The sequence below is a fragment of the Physella acuta genome, unplaced genomic scaffold, assembly GCF_028476545.2.
Source record: "Physella acuta isolate Inbredline_101_S28 unplaced genomic scaffold, ASM2847654v3 ptg002188l, whole genome shotgun sequence".
NCBI classification, from domain to species: Eukaryota; Metazoa; Mollusca; class Gastropoda; family Physidae; genus Physella; species Physella acuta.
This window is the reverse complement of record NW_026733689.1, coordinates 231,769-253,483: the sequence shown is the minus strand read 5'-3', so window position 1 is coordinate 253,483 and position 21,715 is coordinate 231,769. Positions and strand designations below refer to the sequence as shown.

Here is a 21,715-nt window from a genome sequence, read left to right as displayed (position 1 = left end):
AGGTCGATGAACTATGTCGGTGACCTATGTTGGTGACCTATGTCGATGACGTATGTTGGTGACTTATATCGATGACGTATGTTGGTGACCTATGTTAATGACGTAAGTTGGTGACGTATGAGTAGGCGTATGTGATGACCTATCATCAACTTCTGTCGTCTGTCTGGAAGGGCCGGAACAGTCCTTTTGTTATGGCAGACGATGACGATGTTCCCGCCTTTTTGGCTATTGGTGCCAGCACTGGGTGAGTGGTGTGGGGCGTCTGGTGTGGGGGCTGGTGTGGGGGCGTGAGGGGCTGGTGTGAGGGCGCCACTGTACTAGTGTGGGAGAATGCGAGGGTTGGGTTCGATGCTGCAGACACGGCCGCCGCTAGTCGGGCAGAGTCCAGTGACGTCATGAAATGCGATGACGTCAGATGGTGAGGCGATGACGTCAGAAGTGACATGGCCGTGGGGTCAAGGAGCGGACCGGAAGGGAACGATGGGTGTGTCCCGGGCACGGGCTGACCCCCGGGGTGCCCGCCGGTCTGTCTGAGATAGCTGCTCGTGAAGTTTCCCAGGAAGTCTGATGACGTCATGGATGCCGGCCTGACCCCCGGGGACATCTGGAGGTGGGGCGGTGACTGGAAGCCGGAGGGCGATCTGGCGAGAGGCACGGCAGCCGGAGAGTAGCAGCCGAGAGCCGGGTGAGCAGGAGGCATCCCGTAGGGGTAGGAGGCGGCGGCGGCAGCGAGGTAGGCGTAGAGGTGGGGGTCGGCTATCCCATAGGGCCAGGCCAACGCCATCCGCTGACGTTTGTCTTTCATGCGTCTGTTCTGGAACCAGACCTGCCGAGAGAAATATGTGTCAATATATTGTTCATATCAACGTCAGTCTATTGTTCACATCAACGTCAGTCATTAGTTCATATCAATGTAAGTCTATTGTTCATATCAATATCAGTATATTCAATATATTTTAATGACAGATAATTTGGTCAGATAATAATAGCAGATAATAGCAGATAACAACTGATACAAGAGCCGGGTTTGTCTGCTTTCATCTATAACCACCTTGGCGTAAAAAAAACGAAAATTTTGATCATAAAATAAAATTGTTAGAAGTAGACAATGTATTGAATCAATGTTGTTTTATCAAATTATTTACCTTTATAGTTGCTTCAGGTAAATTTAAGGAGGCTGCCAGTTCGCACCGTTTAGGCCTGGACACGTAATTCTCTTTTAAGAATTCTTTCTCCAGACGACCTATCTGCTCTCGCGTGAAAGCTGTCCTGTACCGCCTAACTTGACTGTCGTCTAGTAATGAATCTGTGAAAGGGATATAACAATGATATACTTATTTTTAAAATGTATTTTTTACGGTTATTTCCCTTTGATCAACGGTTTAAAGTAAAGAACAGGGGAGGTGACAATGGAAATACTGAAGCAATATGTATTTTTAACGGTTGTTTCCCTTTGACCGTCAATTGCAAGCCGATAAAAGGGGAGGTTACAAAAACTAAACTATAGTGATAATTTAATTTAGTTGTTGTTTCCCTTTGACCGTAAATTGAAGCCCCCAGAACCAAGGGAGGTGACATTAAATAACGAATTTAATAAATGAATTTAACGGTTGTTTCCCTTTAACTATCAATTTAAACAAACGTAACAATGAAAAAAACTAAAAGTAATAAATATATTTTAAATTTTGACCAAATAAGGTACAGAAGAGGACAAACAATAGAATAAATTACCTATGGAATAAATAAAATGGCTGTTTTCCTTCTACTGACAATTAGATATCATGTGACGGTGAATTAAATAAAAAAATTTTAAGGCCGTTTCTCTTCGGTAACCAACACAACACAATGAACAATGTTCAATTGCTATAGTAATTCCATTGTCACTTCCCCTGTTCTTTTCTTTGATTATCAAAAAAACAGTATTAAAAACGGAAAATTTATACGAGCCCATGGCGTAAAATTGTCGTGTTTCCAATTACACTAAAGAAGTAACAATTTAAATTTTTAAAAATTAAAGTATTTCCAAAATTCAATAAAGAAGTTCAACAATTTACACCAAAGAAAGACAAATTTTAACAGCATTAATTAACGCGTCTAATTGCTGTTTTATACTTTAAAATACACGATTTTTAAATGCATAATTTTCGCCTTGCAAGATGAAGAAATGGCTGCTGTCTTTTAGTTTGACAAGACAAGCGGTGTGTCAAACAGCGGAGGGGGAAGGGGGGGGGGGTAAATTCCTAGATTTTTTTTATTTTTTTTTCTGTCATAAATTGATTGGCACCGCTGAGTCTAATGAAAGGCCCCTAACATTATTGTTGACCTACATTTTTTTTTAAAAAAAGGTCTGTCAATTTTCGTCTTTGTACTGGCCGTAACATGAAAAAAAAACTTAAAGCTGAAAAAAATCGAAATATAATATTTTAAGAATTAATCTTATAGTAGCTACAAATGTAAATAATTTGAAAAATTTGTTTTGCGTTTAAGACTACGTTTAGATCTCTTTTTTTGTAACAAATACCCGACATTTTAACCTACAAACAAACTTGTGATTAGTTGTATAAAAACATCCCGATCATATTTCTGTAAATCCCACTTTGTCCTAAAAACCTTTCCGGTTAAATATTTTAAATAAACTTTTTGAACAGCACATGACCTAGTCTGCCGTGTTTGTTTACATTTTCAACGAGGAAATAAAAAAAAACATGAAGCAGACAAGTCCAACAAAAGCCACACATTTTAAATCCCATCTGATTTAAAAATTCGGCACGCGATATTGTAATGAATGACAGGTCACCTTTAGACAGGTCACCTTTAGACAGGTCACCTTTAGACAGGTCACCTTTAGACAGGTCACCTTTAGACAGGTCACCTTTAGACAGGTCACCTTTAGACAGGTCACCTTTAGACAGGTCACCTTTAGACAGGTCACCTTTAGACAGGTCACCTTTAGACAGGTCACCTTTAGATGCCAGCACGCGCGTCTTTTTACACGTGCAGCTAACACGTGATGTGTGAGTGAGCAACAGCTAGTCAAGGTCATTCAAAGAGCGTCATCATGACCTCTAAATTTAGAATGTCAATTTAAAGAGTGCCATCAGACGCATCAGCATGTGTGACGTCACGGCGTCCACTTGATGCCAGCCCCTATCCTGGCACTGATCAGACAACCCTTACCCCCCCCCCTCTTCAACTTTTAGAAGCCGCTTGCGTTGATTGGCTGTCTTAATTAAGACAGATTCGTGTGACGTCACTCACGTATGGCCACGTGACCAGAATAAAATCGTGAAGGTCAAGTACCAGCAGACGTCAGGTCAAGGTCGTCTGGGGTTGGCATCAGGGGTTGGCGGTACCACACATCCACGCAACCACAAGGACATTGCTAACATACATTAGAGTAGACAAACGAAATATTATTCTGGTACCAGTATGTGATCTAATGGGCTCTGTCTACGAGATCAACATACACATATCAATTATCCGAAGTTCACATAGTCCCCATCGGTAGGTTCACCTTTCTCCCCATACACCTCGTCCCTACACTCAGCTATCCTCATCCAGGGGCGGATTAAGCTTGGGCGGGGCCCCGGGCTGAAACTTTTAGGTCTGTAGCAGTTTCCGACATCTAAATCATAACATATAGGCTAGTTATTCGACGGTCATTCAAGTATTTATATTGGGCGTGTGAAAGCAGGAAATGCAGACTAACAATTAACAGACATAAATATCCATGAGAATGTTATAATGTCGTTATAAAGCAGACGATAAAGACAGTTGGCACTTGTTTGATTCCAGACGCAAATAGAAAAAAAAATAGAATATCAAACCACTCTATGTAGGAAATTATTAATAACATACAGAGGTTAAATTAGGCCTAACTAAAAACAGTAAACACACCTCCCTGCTCTTAGTGTTTAGTTTCAAATCATAGAGTGTCCACACCAGATTCATTTCATATATTTCTCTCTAGGCCTAATTTAGGCCTAAATTTCGGTTTATTTTACAGGGCCTAAATAGTTCTGCCGCGACATAATTGCCCATTGATTTGGGTTAAAATAACATGGACACTGCCGTATTTGCTTTTAGGCCTACATTGTTTATGCAGCTTTGTTTTTCTTATAAACAATATAGAGCAGCCTATTATTCTTTGATTGTGATGTCTACAGAGACCCTCCCCACCTCCCCACCTCCCCGCCTCCACCCATACACCGTCCGCACGTATCCACAATTGTCTAAATTTTTAGTTCCATAAGTTGATGATTTCTTATATTCTTAAGATGAATATAACTTAGTCGCCAAAGAAATTACAAGCTAATTAATTCGACTTTACAATAGATGGTAGAACGCACGACTGCTGACCCAAAAGTCCTGAGCTCTGATCACAGGCTCAAAATAACAACTAAATATGTGAACTATATCTAATATTCTTTATGCTCAATTAATGACCAAATGAGCAACTAAGAAATTAATCTAGGGAAATTTAATCCAAATAAATAGATCTAGAAATCATATGCCTAAAATAAAAAGTAACTAGATCTATATCTAAATGAATATTCGAAGCCTCACTTCTAATAACAAAAATGTGAAACATTTTCATAACTTTCTTAGTGGTGCAGCGGGTAAGCAAAGACAGTCAGGCAGTTTTAATGCTAAGGCTGGTCAATAATGTTGCTTGTCTGGATGCTTGCGAGTGAGAACTAATGCAGAATGTAGACCCTCGGCCTAATACTTGTATTATTTTTATTTTGGTTACCACCTCGCTACACGATTTGTCTGACGCTGTCTGACTAAATAACTTTCAACTGCTGAGTATTTTTCAAAAGGCGTCAATCATAGACCGCTATTTGTGTTTTTAAGACTATCAATCAACCCATTTTATCGTCATAAGCGAACGCTGTACGTGCTATTTATTTTAGCGAGGTCGGCTTTATGTAAACAATGTATGGCGATGACAACTGGTAGTTATGCTAAAGTGTGTGCTCGCGTTGGATATTTTGAACACAAGTTGAAATAAGCTTGTGATTCAAGTAGTAAAACATTGGTTTTTATAGTAAAAAAAAAAAGACCCCAACAATTTCGCTTTAAAAGAAAATTTACTATGGTTGGAAAAGGAATATTGGGGGCCCCTAAAAATCGGGGGCCCTGGCTGCAGCCTTCTCAGCTCCCCCCCCCCCCCCCCCTTAATCCACCACTGCCTTTATCCCTACACTCCCACCCTCTCTCTACCACCTCCCACCCACCCCACGACCTCCAAACTTCCTTTACTGCGCCCCTGATGATTCGGATATAAAACAATCATAAATATCTCTTTATAATAGCAGCTCCCCTCCACCCCCCCTCCCCTGCCCGCATCCATCTGTGGATGTCGTCTGCTTGTCTTATCTTACAGCGCTTAACTCCCCTTGTGGGCTAATCGCTGGCCACTTGATGGCCCGCTGAGTGGCCCATCTCGCATGGCCGCTAATTGAGCAATGAGCGCGTGGAGGATGACCAGTGGTCAGCGGAGGTCCGTGGGCCGGGGGACGAGTGGCCTTTCAAGTGGCCATCACGCGCCGCTGGGGCCGGGGTTAGCCAGGAACACGTGACCTTGTCATGTATGCCTCCAGTGGTCCTTTGGGTGGGGTGGGGAAGGGGGGGGGGGGCGGGGGCACAATAAACAGTATGGCGATTGTAAGTGGCTTGTAAATTAAGGTAAAAATACTTTTCGTTAAACTGAGTGTTAAATAATAATTGTAGACCTATTCTAATTTTAGAAATCATGTGACTATGCTCCCTCCTATCTGAAACCTCGGCAATGACAAGCGAATATTTTGTATTGAGCTGTAGTAACTAACGTGGAACTCTGTATGTGTGCTTGTTTTGTTTTTTTTAACATTAAAGACTTTTTTTTAAAACTCCATCTCCATCCCTACACACACTCCCCCCCCCCCCCACATACGAACATAACTACAAAAAGGACCAACCACCCCGCCCCTCCCCTCGGCTTCTGACAAGCAGCACTGATGCTCATCTTTGAAGGTCATCTGGGGAAGGGGGGGTGAGGGTTGATATTGGTCACGTGATGACCAATTAAGATGTGAATTGGGTGATCACATCAGTGGCCCTTTAAGATAGCGATAAAACCCTCGGTTTGGTCGCTAATTACCGGCCTTAATTACCGGCATAGGTTAATGAGCCGAGAATTGGCGGGTTGGTCAGTTTTGAATAGTGTGTGGTATGTGAAGAAGGGGGGGGGGGAGGTGGAGGATGAGGTAATTTGAGGGTGAAACATTTTCGTAACAAACACTTGAACTGTCGGCGGCGGTTTCATAAATAATTGGACTTGATTAATTAGACTAATAATTAGAGCTGGTTAATTAAACTTGAATACAAAACGTAAAATAGTTTTAGATGACAATACCTAACGAAATGTTAATAAATAAACCCATCCAGGTAGAATTAGAGAATATACCGTTTAGCACGGAAATGTTGCCGGGTAATTTTCAAAGCTTGGTAAAAGAATTGACTCATAACAACACAAAACGATTAGAGGGAAGCCACTATGGCAGGTACAAAGGCGGAGCGGGCAGATAACTCGAGATAACTTATTTGTCTGTTGATGACGTCACGTAATGACGGTAGATTACCGTGTTACCGGGAAGATAACTCCACACCCATTAAGTTATTTCAGTAATTGCAGATGTTCCCCGACCCCACCAATAAAGTTTGTCGGCTCCCCATTAGAGCAGGGCGAGACGTGTGAACGCTGAAAGGTGTTGTACGCCCCTGGTCGGCCCCGCCGCACTACGCCCCTGGATCAGCCCACCGAGGGGTTTATGGCTTAGGGTCGGGACGGTAAGGTTGTATAAAGTGGGGGATCAAAGGGGGCGGCGAGATCAAAGTGACCCGGGTTTGATGGAGCTATTTATAGACGTCCGCTGGTGTGTTGGGCTACATCTATTTATAGGTGTGTTCAATGTATAAGTTCCACTGTGTTTATGTTATATCCTCTAGTGTGTGTACACAATATATATGTGTTTATTTTGACGGAAGTTGTTGGTATAGTGCATGTGGCTAAAACTGTGCGCATATAAACTTAGCCTAATTGTTATAGTTAAACGACAGTTATGGCAGTATTAAGCAGCTGTGTAATTAAATTACTTTATGTTTTGCTGGAAGAAAATAGTTTGGTGCCTGCTAGTGATTTGTCGGTCAGATTTAGACATTCGCTAACATGATCACAAGTATAAGTCGCAGGAAAATAAACTAAACATTTCTGCTTTTTCAAATAATTGTAGAATTTTCTTTGTCATTTTTTAATCGTCTACTTTACCCATTTACTATTCTCATTACTACAAACAATAATTACTCATTAATCCTTACAGAAATTACTCATTAGTCCACGCAATAATTTCTCATTACTCCACACAGTAATTACTCATTAATCCATACAGTAATTACTCATTAATCCACACAAATAATTACTCATTAATCCCCGTATATTTCTAATTATTTTCACCATGTGTTCCTAATACACCCAAGTAACAAGTTAAAATAAATTGTGGACATTTTTACACATTATACAATAATGTCAAGCCACTGTTTTTAGTCCAAAAAATACATAAACAATTATAAAGCGTCATTAGATCGCGTGCAATATGGCAACTGATTTGTTTACATGTGAACAGTATGTGAAAGATGATGACGTGTCTTAGTTGACACAACTTCTGTTGTGTTCGGGTTGTACACAAATAAAACCTTGAGGAAGGAATTGTTCTAGAGAAATAAAGAGCAGCACGCAGAGTTAGTTACTACAAAATTTAAAATCGGCGTTTGTGCACCTGTGCAGATATATATATACAGCAGATAACATCTGTGCAGATTTACATACAGCAGATAACATCTGTGCAGATATACATACAGCAGATAACATCTGTGCAGATATACATACAGCAGATAACATCTGTGCAGATTTACATACAGCAGATAACATCTGTGCAGATATACATACAGCAGATAACTATGGGCAGATATACATACAGCAGATAACTATGGGCAGATATGCTTAAGGCAGATAACATCTGTGCAGATATACATAAGGCAGATAACTATGGGCAGACGGAAGACAAAGGGCTGCAACTCACACAAGGCACAGAGTGAAATAAAAAAAAATATGCACGGCAGGAGACAGCAAGAAAGTTGGCGATGGTTAAGATTTTAAATAGCTCATAAGCGACGGTCAAGATTTTAAATTGCTCACATGGGATGGTCAAGATTTTAAATTGCTCATAAGCTACGGTCAAGATTTTAAATTGCTCATAAGCGACGGTCAAGATTTTAAATTGCTCACGAGCTAACATATCTGTTTTCAACTACAAATGTAAACGTGCAGTTAATAAATTGTCTCTGATAGCGCTAAAAATATTTTGTTTTATTCGGCTCAATGGGGTGGTTTAGTCAGAGATTGGCACGTCATTTTTTTCCAACTAAAACAGTTATAAACAGCATTATTTTATCGTCAGATTCATGCGGTCAGATTCATGAAAGAATACAACGATGTCCTCTGCTGTACTTAGTTTTTGACAGGACAGGGCCGTGTTTGTCAAATAGAGCAAAGATTTCACGAACCACGGTACAGCTGCATGTCAGACGTTGATACATGCATACAGTCAGAGTTGGGACATTTTCAATCCAAAGGTCACAGAGGAATTTTTTCACCCCAACTTGTGATTTAACTTTAACTAAACATGATTGTAGCAGGCTGTTTTATTTAAAGTCGTCGTCTTTAAAATCTGCACACTTTAGGAAGTTGGAGACAAATCGCAGAACTTGATGTAGATTTTTTTCAATGTCAAGAGCCGTGCCAACATTTTATTTGTGAAAACTTTCACATCTGTTGGTATCTCAGTATGTTCCGCTATTGCTAATGTCCCATTTGACAGACGCGTGATTGGGCGAAATCCAATAATTCCAATAGTGCTGTTTTTATATAATGTGTGTGTCCAATTCAAACCAGACTTATAATATTAATGTTCACACATTAGGAATTTTAATACAAATAGGCATTTTATAATGTTTGCATTCCAGTACCTTTGTTATGAATCACAATGTAAGAGACAGAATACATTCCAGTATTTTTGTTATAAATCACAATGTAAGAGACAGAATACATTCCAGTATTTTTGTTATAAATCACAATGTAAGAGACAGAATACATTCCAGTATTTTTGTTATGAATCACAATGTAAGAGACAGAATACATTCCAGTATGTTTGTTATGAATCACAATGTAAGAGACAGAATACATTCCAGTATGTTTGTTATGAATCACAATGTAAGAGACAGAATACATTCCAGTATGTTTGTTATGAATCACAATGTAAGAGACAGAATACATTCCAGTATTTTTGTTATGAATCATAATGTAAGAGACAGAATACATTCCAGTATGTTTGTTATGAATCACAATGTAAGAGACAGAATACATTCCAGTATTTTTGTTATGAATCATAATGTAAGAGACAGAATACATTCCAGTATTTTTGTTATGAATCACAATGTAAGAGACAGAATACATTCCATCAACGAACATGTAACTTAGTTACCATGCAATAAGTTTGGTCTATCTATCGCTGACAGTAAAAAATTTTCAAGACCGCGAAACAGCAAAAACCTTCGTTTGGGAAACTTAAAAACACGGAGTTAAAAAAAGTCTGGTTCAAAAGATGTGAATTATATAGGGCATATATATATATATATATATATATATATATATATATATATATATATATATATATATATATATATATATATATATATATATATATATATATATATATATATATCAGTCAGTTCGTTTATCAGTCTAATTGATTATTTGATTTTTATTAATGTATTTTTTCTGCAACTTTTGTAACAAATTTTGTAACAACCCAAACCCCATCTCTTTCTCACCCCCACCCCCACCCCCTACCACTATTCTCATTGTGAACCGTGCCGACTAAATACCAGAAACTAGGAGACTCGCAGACAAAGTCACAAGAAACATTATGTTGACCAATATGTTTTTAATGTGTTTTTTTTATTTGTTATAATCTGCTTATATTTGTGGTTTTATAAAAGCAACCGTTCAAATTAAATGTCTAAATAACGGTTTTTGCTTACTAATACGACTTCCGTCTTTAAACGTCAAATGTATTTTTCATGACACATACACACATACACATATTCAAGTTGTGCCACTTGGTTCCTGTAATTTGATAAGTTAGTTCCCTCCCCCCTCACGGACCCTCACATCAAGTTTGTTACAGAATGGCATCTGTGTGTGTGTGGGGGGGGGGGGGGGGGTAAAGATCATTATTGATGACGTATAAAAAAACGCATTTTTTTTTGTCAATATCTCTTTCTGCTGAATCTTACAGCTAATCCTTACAAAATTTATTTAAGCAGAAAATGTGTAGTGGACTAATCAAATGTACACATGCATTGATCGTGAGAAGAATTGTTTGTTTGTTCTTCAGCTATTGGTACATGTACACATCCGACAAGTTACCTCGTCGTTCATATCCAAATCAAATTTGTCAGATAAAAAACTTCGACCGGCTTTTTAAACAGCCCCTTCATTATTTTTGTGCTAAACTCAGCCTGAAAATGTTTTGATTCGTGGCATTTGAAAGTGTTTGTTTTAAAACGTATGCGATTATGAAGAGTAATTAAAAATTCATAAAAAAAAAAACTTTTAATAACAAGCTTTTATGTATTAATGCACTAAAAAGTAGAAAATAAATAAGTTTCTTTAAATATATAGTAATATAATACACTACTATTTATATAACTATAAAGAAAAGCGTGAGTCGCTTCCTAAATATTAGTATAAGTATCCAATAGATAATATAGTGACCCACGCTTTTCTTTATAGTTGTATAAATAGTAGAGTATTATATTACTATATGGGCCTATTCAAAGAAATTCATTTATTTTCTACTTTTTAATGCATTAGTACATAAAAGCTTGTTATTAAAACGTTTTTTATGAAAAAAATTTCCGTACTTTAAATTTGTTAATGCAATAGAGTTGCATGACTAAAAAACATTGAGCACCTAATGAACGTAATGACGCCGTCTAATAGTGCGGAATAGTTTGATGAGACAGCCTACTAATTTGGACAAAAATTAAATAATTCATAAAAAATTAATTAGACAACCAATTAAGTCAATTTAATGTCATGTTGCATTGTCTTCATGTCTTGACCCACGTACCAACTACGAACCGTATCTGTCAGTTAGAAGTGCCTGCAATTTCGCTCGGGCGTTTCGATCTAGACAGACTGACGACTGATGACAGATTGACGACTGACGGCAGAGGGAGTGAGTTAAATTAAAGCTTGTAAAAATGCATTTAAAAATCAATATGGTGAGTGTAATCGGTAATTCCCATCAATTTATTTATTTTTCTCCTACAAAAATGACTTAGGTAACTTCCAACACCAAATCAAGTGAACGTGTTTGATACTTACACTTACAATTGAGCTTCTGTAATCAAATATAGTTTAATAGCGCTGAAAAAAATATTTTTTTGATATATCCAACTCCCCCAAAGCAGATCTACCGTTGATTTTTTAAAATTCAGTTTTAAATGAGCACGAAATGTTTCCGAAATATCCAGCTCCCTAAGATATATCTACACTTTTTTCCTTTGGGGGGGGGGGGGGGCAGACATAATAAGGTGCCGCACCGGGCGACACCCGACCTAGTGACGCCACTGAAAACGTACTAATGTGTAAATTCTAGGAGAGCTAATCTATGTACGAACTTTCAAATTCTAGAAGAGATAATCAATGTGCTAATGTGCAAATTATTGTTTTCTTAGAAAGTTATCTACCCTTGTCTCACTACAATGGTCTACTTCGTTGTTTAGGTCACAGTCGTCAAGTTACACGGTAACACACACACATACATTCTGTCCCATACCTACACACTGCGTCACTCACATACATACAAGCAGGACCCCCCCCCCCCAACACACAAACACTCAAGGGTTGATTTCACAACCACAAAAGAAGATCCAGCTCCTATTGATGAAATTATCTCCTCGTAAAAATCCCACGTGACGTCATAATGGTCAAAAACCATTCAACTGGCTTGTCATAACATGAACCCCCCACCTCACCCCACCCCTCACAAATCGTCCCTTTATCCTGGCGGCTGTGAGCGGTGGAATACCTGCTGACGGAGGACCTTTGTCCGCAACACTGGTCAGACTCGTCATTGTGTCAAACAGGCGGGTCAAGCTGTCAGGACAATCTGAGTGACCCACGACTGGCCAGTGTCAGGACAATCTGAGTGACCACGACCGGTCAACCTTCACACCTACCCGGGGTAAGCACGTCTCGTAGGACCAGAGATCAGACCTGATACAATCTGTCCCTCCCCCCCCCCACCACACACACTTCACATCCCCCACACACGGCGCCTCCCCCCCCCTGTGTAATGGTCAATGTGATAGCACGTCCGGCTGAACGGGGTGAGGGGTTCTTACAGTGGACATGGGTTAGATCACTGGAGCCTTTCCCGGGGGACAGGTCAACGGGATCTGTACAGGGTTTGGTCCTGTTGGTCTTGTAGGTCCTGTTGGTCCATCTGTTGGTCAACCTTTTGGTCCTGTTGGTCAACCTTTTGGTCCTGTTAGTCAACCTTTTGGTCCTGTTGGTCAACCTTTTGGTCTGTTGGTCAACCTTTTGGTCCTGTTAGTCAACCTTTTGGTCCTGTTGGTCCATCTTTTGGTCCTGGGTTTTGGGTCCTGGTCAGTAGTACGAGGTAGAGCAGTAGTTGCTGTCAGCACCAGTCAGCAATGTTGGGGAGACCAATGGCTCAAATCTGCACCAGACAACACACACCATCGCTACACCACTGTGGTCAGCCCAGCATTTAGTCAGCTAGTGTGTGGTTGTATGTGTGTGTATGTCAGCTAGTATGTGGTTGTATGTATGTGTAGGTCAGCTAGTATGTGTTTGTATGTATGTGTAGGTCCCAGGTATCCAGTAGCGGCCCCCATGTGTCTTGGACCACAAAAAAGGAAAAGATGATGCTGATGATGAAGTATAAAGTATAGGCCTACGTGTTTCTATGTGTCTTTACACCGGCTGTGCGATATGGGTATAGAACTGTTGATGTAACTTTATCCATGTTTGTCAGAAAAGTATTAGCGTGTGTTTTGTATGTTACCTAGCATGGGTATGTGTATGTGTACCTTGTCTTTACTACCGTATGTATGTGTCTGTATGTGTGTGTCTATGTGTGTATTACAGCCAAGACTTGAATAAATTGACCAAGAAAAAACCTGACCCCCCTTCCCCCCCCCCCCCCCCTCCCCCACGTTCATCAGAACAATCGACAGAAAAAAAATTGATTTAAAAAATTGCACCGCTCCGTGTGGTCGGGTACAAATCACTTCCGGTTTTATGAGGCGTGTAAACACACATGTAGCCCATAAACCTGCGGTAATTGATCCATCCATTGAGCCGTGACCGGGGGGTATTCGCTCATGTAATCGATGAAAAGATAAACTTCCGATAAAGTGGGATTACTTTATTGATTGAATTCTTTACTTAATTAATATTGTCTTTTTTTTCTTTCAATTTCGACGTTTTCAATTTTCCCTCAGGCAGAAAGGTGTGTGTATGTGTGATATTTATGTGTGTGTGTGTGATACTAATGTAACAGGCAGATGTATGCAGGTACTAAAGAGAAGTACAGAGAGGTCATGACCTTGAACCCTTAAAGCTAGACAAACGGTACAAATGTATACGACACTGAACTTGAACACACTGACCTATATAATACATTATATATACATGATGTATACATGTTATATACTGTGGTATACACGCTGTATACATATTCAAAAACCTTCTGTGGGAAACTTAAAAACACTTTTTAAAAAGTCTCGTGTATGTATACACATTGTATACACATTATATCCGTGTGTTTGTAAGTAATTTATACTGGAAGAAGTGTTATAAGAACAGTAACAAAAAATTAAAATCAAGTGAAAGTGATAATTTTACTTCCCATAAAATAAAAGATCTTTGTCACTAGATTGCAATATCCAACGATCAAATCAAACGTCCATTCCAAATACCTGCTTGAATTTATTGTGTTATACACAAAAGGGCAAAAAAAAGTCATGTAAAACCTGTCAAGTAATAAATTTCAAGCAATTTTTTTCAGGTAAAAATTGCCATGTAAAAAAAATTGGCAGGCGAATAGTCATCGATGGAACATGGAATTTGACCTTTGACTTTTTTATTGTAATTGACCCTCTAGGGGTCACATAACCCCACTGGTCTAAATCTCCGCCATATTTGTTCTGTATCGTGGTTGTCTATCTGCTCAGGTCGGGTTTAACCATGTAGTTAGTTGAGGACATGAGAAGGTCTGGTTCGAATCCCGTGACTGACTGACAAGTTTGTTTTGTGGGGGCACGGAAGGTGGGGTGGGGGAGGAGTTGAGGGGGTGGGGAAGGGGAAGGGGGTGACCGAACGGCGCGGTAGGTGGGCTGTGGGAGTGGAGGATGGGGTTGGGGGAGGGAGCGCGATATATGGTGTGGGGAGGGGCGTGGTAGGTGGTGGGGGGAGGGGGCGGTAGGTGGTGTAGGGAGGGGGCGGAAGGCGGTGTGGGGAGGGGGAGGTAGGTGGGGTGTGGGGAGGGGGTGGTAGGTGGTGTGGGGAGGGGGCGGTAGGTGGGGTGTGGGGAGGAGGTGGTAGGTGGTGTGGGGAGGGGGAGGGTAGGTGGGGTGTGGGGAGGGGGCGGTAGGTGGTGTGGGGAGGGGGCGGTATGTGGGATTATATTTTGACCTGGTCGTCAAAGACAATCAGAGCGGTTAATCACACGGGAACACGTGACCAGGTGGGCGTGGCACCCCCGGCAGGTCTGGACGTGAGTGATGTCATGATGTCACCCATGTCATACATGTCAGTGACGCTGTCAAGGCTCGTCCTTTGATGTCCCGGGGCCTGACTCCCCTGACGAGCGGGGGTGACGTGACTGTCCCCACCCACAGATAGATGCTGTCGGGGCTGATTGTTTGAATTGGCTGCTCCATTTGGTACTCGTCATGTTTTAACTAGACCAGATCACGTGATATGATCAGCCGGTTTGTGAGACGACACACGTCACGTGACAGGGTATGGGTGGCTCCAACAGATGAGTAGCATTAAAGTGGGGGTGGGGGTGGTATTGGTCAGGGATAGCCCATTGGGGGGGGGGGGGGCAGTGATAGCCCATTGAACTAAAAGATTTGAAATGTCATAAACTGAAAGTGTCAGCTTCTTGTGTCTGTTTTTGTAATGTCATATTTAGTGATGTCAGTTATGTGACGTCAGCTTTTGTGATGTCATTTTTTTTGACGTCTTTTTTTACTTTCTCGTATACGAAGTATAGAGGAAGTATTCTAATCGTGCAAACAATTGAAATCAAGTTATTCACAAATCTCGACGTTTCACACCTCCCTGAGTCGGAAAAAAACATAGTTTTGCATTTTTGTCGGTATGTCTGTGTGTGTTGTGTGTATGTCTGTGAACACGATAACTTGAGTACAGATAAAGCTAGGTTGATGAAATTTCATATATAAGGTTTTCCAAAATCCTAAAACTTGAGTAGTTTCACAGAGATACACGAAATTTCCAATATAAGTTATATATTTCCGATTTCTCAAAAAACGCATATGAATTTATAACATACTAGTATTCCGCACTATTATACACAGATTGTTTGTCATTCACTTGATGCGCAATTCTTTTTTTCTACGAGATTTTATTCTATTTTGAAAAGTTTAAGTATGTAAAAACTGATTAAAAATCATGTCTCTATCCCGAGTTGCCATCCCTCGTAGTGTTATATAAGAATATTCGAGAACGTTTAGGGGAGATTACTCCAGTTTTATTGACATAGAACAACCTATCTGTCTATCACATACACCAGTAAGTAGTTCAGCCCCACCCTCCACACCTCCTCCCCCCCCCCAGCTTGTAGATCCTGCACTATATATTGTATACCATTCTCACACACCAGCAACCTTAAATAACATCTCCAGCATCAACCCAATTCCCCAGCCACCAGCAACACATTTTTACTTTCTCGTATATACGAAGTATAGAGAAAGTCTTGTAATCATGCAAAAAAAAAAAAATCGAGATTTTTACAAATCTCGACGTTTTATACCTCACTGATACGGGAAAACATAATTTTGCAATCTTGTCCGTATGTCTGTCTGTCTGTGTGTAAACACGATAACTTGAGTACCGTTACAGCTAGGTTGATCAAATTTCATTTATAAGTATTTTATCAAAATCGTAGATCCTGATCAACTTTTGAGCGATTTCCGATAACCGGAAGTGGTACTTTTTCTACTTTGAATTTTTCAAAAGCCTATAACTTGAGTACTATTTCAGATAGATAAATGAAATTTCACATGTAAGTAAAATATCTAATTCTCTCCCTTCTGTCAAATTCTGAGTAATTTCCGTTGACCGTATTTTTAAAAGTTTAAGTAATTAAAAATCATGTCTATATTCCAAGTTAACAACCACACGTCTAACCACCACACGTCTAACAACCACACGTCTAACAACCACACGTCTAACAATAACACGTCTAACAACCACACGTCTAACTACCACACGTCCAACAACCACACGTCTAACTACCACACGTCCAACAACCACACGTCTAACAACCACACGTCCAACAACCACACGTCTAACAACCACACGTCCAACAACCACACGTCTAACAACCACACGTCTAACAACCACACGTCTAACAACCACACGTCTAACAACCACACGTCTAACAACCACACGTCTAACAACCACACGTCTAACAACCACACGTCTAACAACCACACGTCTAACAACCACACGTCTAACAACCACACGTCTAACAACCACACGTCCAACAACCACACGTCTAACAACCACACGTCTAACAACCACACGTCTAACAACCACACGTCTAACAACCACACGTCTAACAACCACACGTCTAACAACCACACGTCTAACAACCACACGTCCAATAACAACCTATAACATCCTCCTTTCCAACTCATTTATATGGATGTCAGTTGGGTAATGGTGAATTTGGGGTGGGTGGGGGGGGGGGGGGGTAGAATGTGGGTGGGAACACGAGCGACATCAGAAAAATATCCAGGATTAGTTTGTACCGTGAGACTTAATTAATTCTGCCTGCTTAAGTCACACATTTGCTAAAAGTTCAAGTTTGGTGTACAATGATGATTCAAACACTATAGTCACTGCCTTATGTTAACCCTTAATGTACTGGTGTATGGATGACATTAACCCTCCACCACATGAACTGGCCCAATGGTTATATATAATACCGTCATTATTCGCTCAATTAAATTTGGTACATAATTTTTAATGATCAAATATCATCATGATACGAGACAGGTGTTAGAGCATTTGTGAGAAACAAATCATTCAAACCCTACCCGCACACCTCTCAGAATATACTTATATATACATAGACACACATTTTATATATATATATATATATATATATATATATATATATATATATATATATATATATATATATATAAAGTAGAGAAAGACTTGTTGAATGGTGTTAAGGAGTAAATTAGAAAATTAATAAACAATTAATTAATTAAGATCTTCAATCCTTTAAAATTTATTGATTACGGTTATTTTCGAAGAAATTTCCCTAAAAAGAATGTGACAATCTGTAGCTAATAAAAACGTTGTAAAGATTATTTTAATTCTGCTCGTGACAAAGATATTTCCATGTCTCGAACTGATTTGGTGTCACGTGATAATCCCCAGCAACCGTGATTCAAGTGACAGTTTCACACAATTATAATCAGACTATCCAACTTGTGTGAGGGTGGGGGTTGGGGGTGGGGGATTTGATGAAGGTAGTCATGGTAACAAACTACTTTATGTATGTGTTAACGCATCAAACATCAGATGTTGTTGAAATACCATCAAACATTAGATTTTGTTGAAATACCATCAAACATCAGGTTTTGTTGAAATACCATCAAACATCAGGTTTTGTTAAAATACCATCAAACATCAGGTTTTGTTAAAATACCATCAAACATCAGGTTTTGTTGATATACCAGAACGAAATGGGTTTTAAGATGGCCATGTTAAATTAGCACGAGACTTAATTAATTGTTAATCCGGTCAGTGCAAGTCGGGAAGGGGGGGGGGGGGAGGGGGGCTAAGTCTCATTAGCATGCAGGTGGATGTTATATAATTTAATATTTTAATGTATTATAATTATTCACATTTTTTAAAAAGTGTCTTCTAGCCCTAGAACATCACAGTTACTGGTGTTTGGTGTCTGTTGAATTAACTGGTGTTTGGTGTCTGTTGAATTAACTGGTGTTTGGTGTCTGTGGAATTAACTGGTGTTTGGTGGCAGTGCACGTTTTTCAACTAGTGGTGTCTAGATCTAGGTGGTGTCTAGATTTATAATTAGGTGGTGTCTAGATTTATAATTAGGTGGTGTCTAGATTTATAAGTAGGTGGTGTCTAGATTTATAATTAGGTGGTGTCTAGATTTATAACTAGGTAGTGTCTAGATTTATAACTAGTGGTGTCTAGATTTATAATTAGTGGTGTCTAAGATTTATAACTAGGTAGTGTCTAGATTTATAATTAGGTGGTGTCTAGATTTATAATTAGGTGGTGTCTAGATTTATAATTAGGTAGTGTCTAGATTTATAATTAGGTGGTGTCTAGATTTATAATTAGTGGTGTCTAAGATTTATAATTAGGTAGTGTCTAGATTTTAGGTGGTGTCTAGATTTTTAGGTGGTGTCTAGATTTTTAGGTGGTGTCTAGATTTTTAGGTGGAGTCTAGATTTTTAGGTGGTGTCTAGATTTTTATAAATAGGTGGTGTCTAAATTTTTATAACTAGGTGATGTCTAGATTTTTAGTTGGTGTTTAGATTTTTATAATTAGGGGTGTGTAGATTTTTATAAATAGATGGTGTCTAGATTTATAAACATATGTATGTCTAGATATTTTTAAAATATGTGATGTCTTGATTTTAAACTAGATGGTGTCTAGATTTTTAAAAGTAGGTGGTGTGTAGATTTTAAACTAAATTGTGTCTATTTTTTTTAACAATGTGGTTTCTAGATTTTTTTTTAAATAGGTTGTTCTAGATTTTAAACTAGATGGTGTTTAGATTTTTTAACAATGTGGTGTCTAGATTTTGTAACTTGGTGGTTATATTTGTATTATTAATCAGAAGTAAGCGACGTTTGTCAACTTCATATTCTACCGCCCCTTGCACCCTGTTGATATCATTAGTTTTTTTACTTCTAACACGTTGAATGTTTGTACTGACTTACATGTTTAGTTTTTGTTTAGGTGAAGTAGGTGTTTTAAAAACAACCTGCTTTGATGTGCATAATTTATTCACACTAGCACATTAGCATTTAGAACAATCTAATGTCCGAATTTTAACAAGTTGATGTTTGTATTTTTACAAGTTGATGTCCCCGTTTTTACCAAGGATGGATAATGTAGGCCTTGCTAGACAAGTATGTGAACGTTTTATGATATTATTGGTTGAGTTATGGAAACTAAAGCATGAACTTTAGGTGCTAGCAAGCTGGGATGGCTTTAACATTGCATCAGGTCTAGGGGAGTGGGGGCAGGGGGGGAAGGGATAAAATGGATTTTTGGAGGGGGTGGGGTAAATTGATTTTTTGTTCTCATAAGCAAAAAAAAAACCTAACAGACAGGATGTGAGTTGATGACAAGCAAACAAGCATTTCCTGTATAAAACTAGAACTCACCTCGACAGTCCCCGCCCCCATGGTGTGCTGGGTGGGATTTCCTCCCCGAATCCTCGCTGTCACTGACGTCATAGTGTTTCAGGCCGTCGTCATCGTCGTTTGACGAGATCCGTATGTCGTCGTCATCGTAATGTTTCGTGACGTCATCGTCTGACGTCGTTGCGGCGCCCTCTGACGTATCCAAGCTGTTGGCGCTGTCGTTGAGGCCGCTGTCGGCACTGTGGTTGGGGTCCGAACCCTGTTTCTCAGGGGTTCTCATGCTGGGGTTCGGGGGGTTCCTGTGGTTGAGCCCGGGGTTGCAGGCCAGACGGTTCTGTGGGGGTGGCATCATGAGGAAGCTTCTGGCATCCCTCTCCTGCTGGCCGGACGGCTCCACGCGCTGGAGGGGGGAGCGGTGTTGGTAGTGCTGGCGGAGGCTGGCGTCAACGTCCATGGGTGGGGAGGATGGGGCGCCACCAAATATCAAATGGAAGGGGCGCTCGGGCGTTCTGGTCTGTGAAAGCACGTGATCACGCATTCACGATGACGTCACGACTACCCAGAGTCGACCACTTATGGCATAATGTGCGAGTTATTACTCAGTGATTGATATCAGCAGTCGATACAAAAATTACTTTAGAAACTCAAGCTGTGTAATACTGACAGTTTAAATAGTTAAATGATTAATCTTTTTTTTTTAAATACCTCTAATCGGGCTATTTATCCAAACAACATGCATCAGCCTAAATTGTCGACTTGACGTCTGCAAGTAGATTTTTTTTCTAGGTAAGTAAAGAAGAATCCAATACTATCGTCACTAGAGATCTAGTATCTCGATCTAGAGAACACAGGCTATTGAGCTGGCTGTCTGAAGCTCTTGATTCAATGACACGGTGTGGTGATGGGGCCAGGGCCACACAGGATGGCCTTTGAGTGGGCTCCGTGAGGCGAACAGGGAGAGATGGCAGCCGCAAGTCGGAGCTAACAGCTTACAAGAGCTGGCCCAGCGCTGATCAATCGGGGAAAAATCAGCCGCGGCCTCGCAGTCACAACACTCGCTCAGTCTCGCGCCTGTGATTAAAAGGCGGGGTTAACTACGTCATAAGGCGTGGCTGAACGCGTCGATTTGAGACGCGGTCGTTGATTGGAGGAAAACAGCGCCAGTGTTGTTGTAGGCGAGACGCGGCTGAAACGTTCCATAACTTTTCTTAATGTTGTTGTTTCCCTTTGTTTATTGTATCAGGAAATCGGGGAGGGGAAATTGACGTCTGCTAATCAGAAACGGGGCGAGTTCTGCAGCCAAGTTCCGGTCAGTGTGAGGGGCGAGTTGATGGCTGGCTAACAGAGGAAAACCGTTTACTCCGGCGGGATGAAATTGTCAGGAGCGTCGGTTATCTGGCAGTTGGGGGTTATTGCTCCCCAGGGGCCCCTCTCGGCCTTAGAAGAGCCCAAATGCGGTCGGAATGATGGCTATTTTCTGGTCGTTCAAGGCGGAAGTCGGTTTGAAGCCGGGGTTGGGAAACAATTATGATTTATGAGAGGTTAATTAACATAGAATTAAGTCATGGGGCGGGGGGCAATTAATTAATGGCCCAGTCTCAGGTTCAAACACCGCGCTTGATCTCGCGAGGGACGAGGTGGCTGAGGCTGACGGTCTGTAAAACATTTCCCGGCGAGACACCTGGGACAGAAAAAAGGGGGGACATTTTGGGATAAGTTCTCCTTAGACCAACTCAACTCTTGTACATCATCTCTAGATCATGGCGTGTTGCGGACATCACACCTAGAGACAAAATATATTCATAAGTTCGTAGTTCTAAAACTGTATCTTTTGCTTTGGCTTTCTGTGTGAAGATATACGCCATAATATATAGGCCCATATGCATAGATGTCTAACCA

The 21,715-nt window shown here is 40.3% G+C and overlaps 1 protein-coding gene across 1 annotated transcript; it reads right to left on the bottom strand.

The window, feature by feature from the left end:
* Positions 1-145: 145 nt before the first annotated feature.
* LOC131932494 (segmentation protein even-skipped) lies at positions 146-20,354 on the bottom strand. Its single transcript, XM_059289409.1, has 3 exons — positions 19,838-20,354; positions 1,146-1,306; positions 146-826 (listed from the first exon to the last, which is right to left on the bottom strand). Exons 1-3 carry the CDS (start codon positions 20,352-20,354, stop codon positions 146-148), a joined length of 1,359 nt encoding a protein of 452 aa, XP_059145392.1.
* Between the last annotated feature and the right edge of the window lie 1,361 nt (positions 20,355-21,715).

What these genes read in the sequence shown, in the direction of transcription:
- LOC131932494 (XM_059289409.1), bottom strand. Translation starts at nt 20,354, where the DNA reads ATGCGTGATCACGTGCTTTCACAGACCAGAACGCCCGAGCGCCCCTTC. An exon ending in TGGGGGCGGGGACTGTCGAG is followed by an intron (nt 1,307 to 19,837) that starts GTGAGTTCTAGT and finishes TCCCTTTCACAG; the next exon opens with ATTCATTACTAGACGACAGT. An exon ending in TACCTGAAGCAACTATAAAG is followed by an intron (nt 827 to 1,145) that starts GTAAATAATTTG and finishes TTCTCTCGGCAG; the next exon opens with GTCTGGTTCCAGAACAGACG.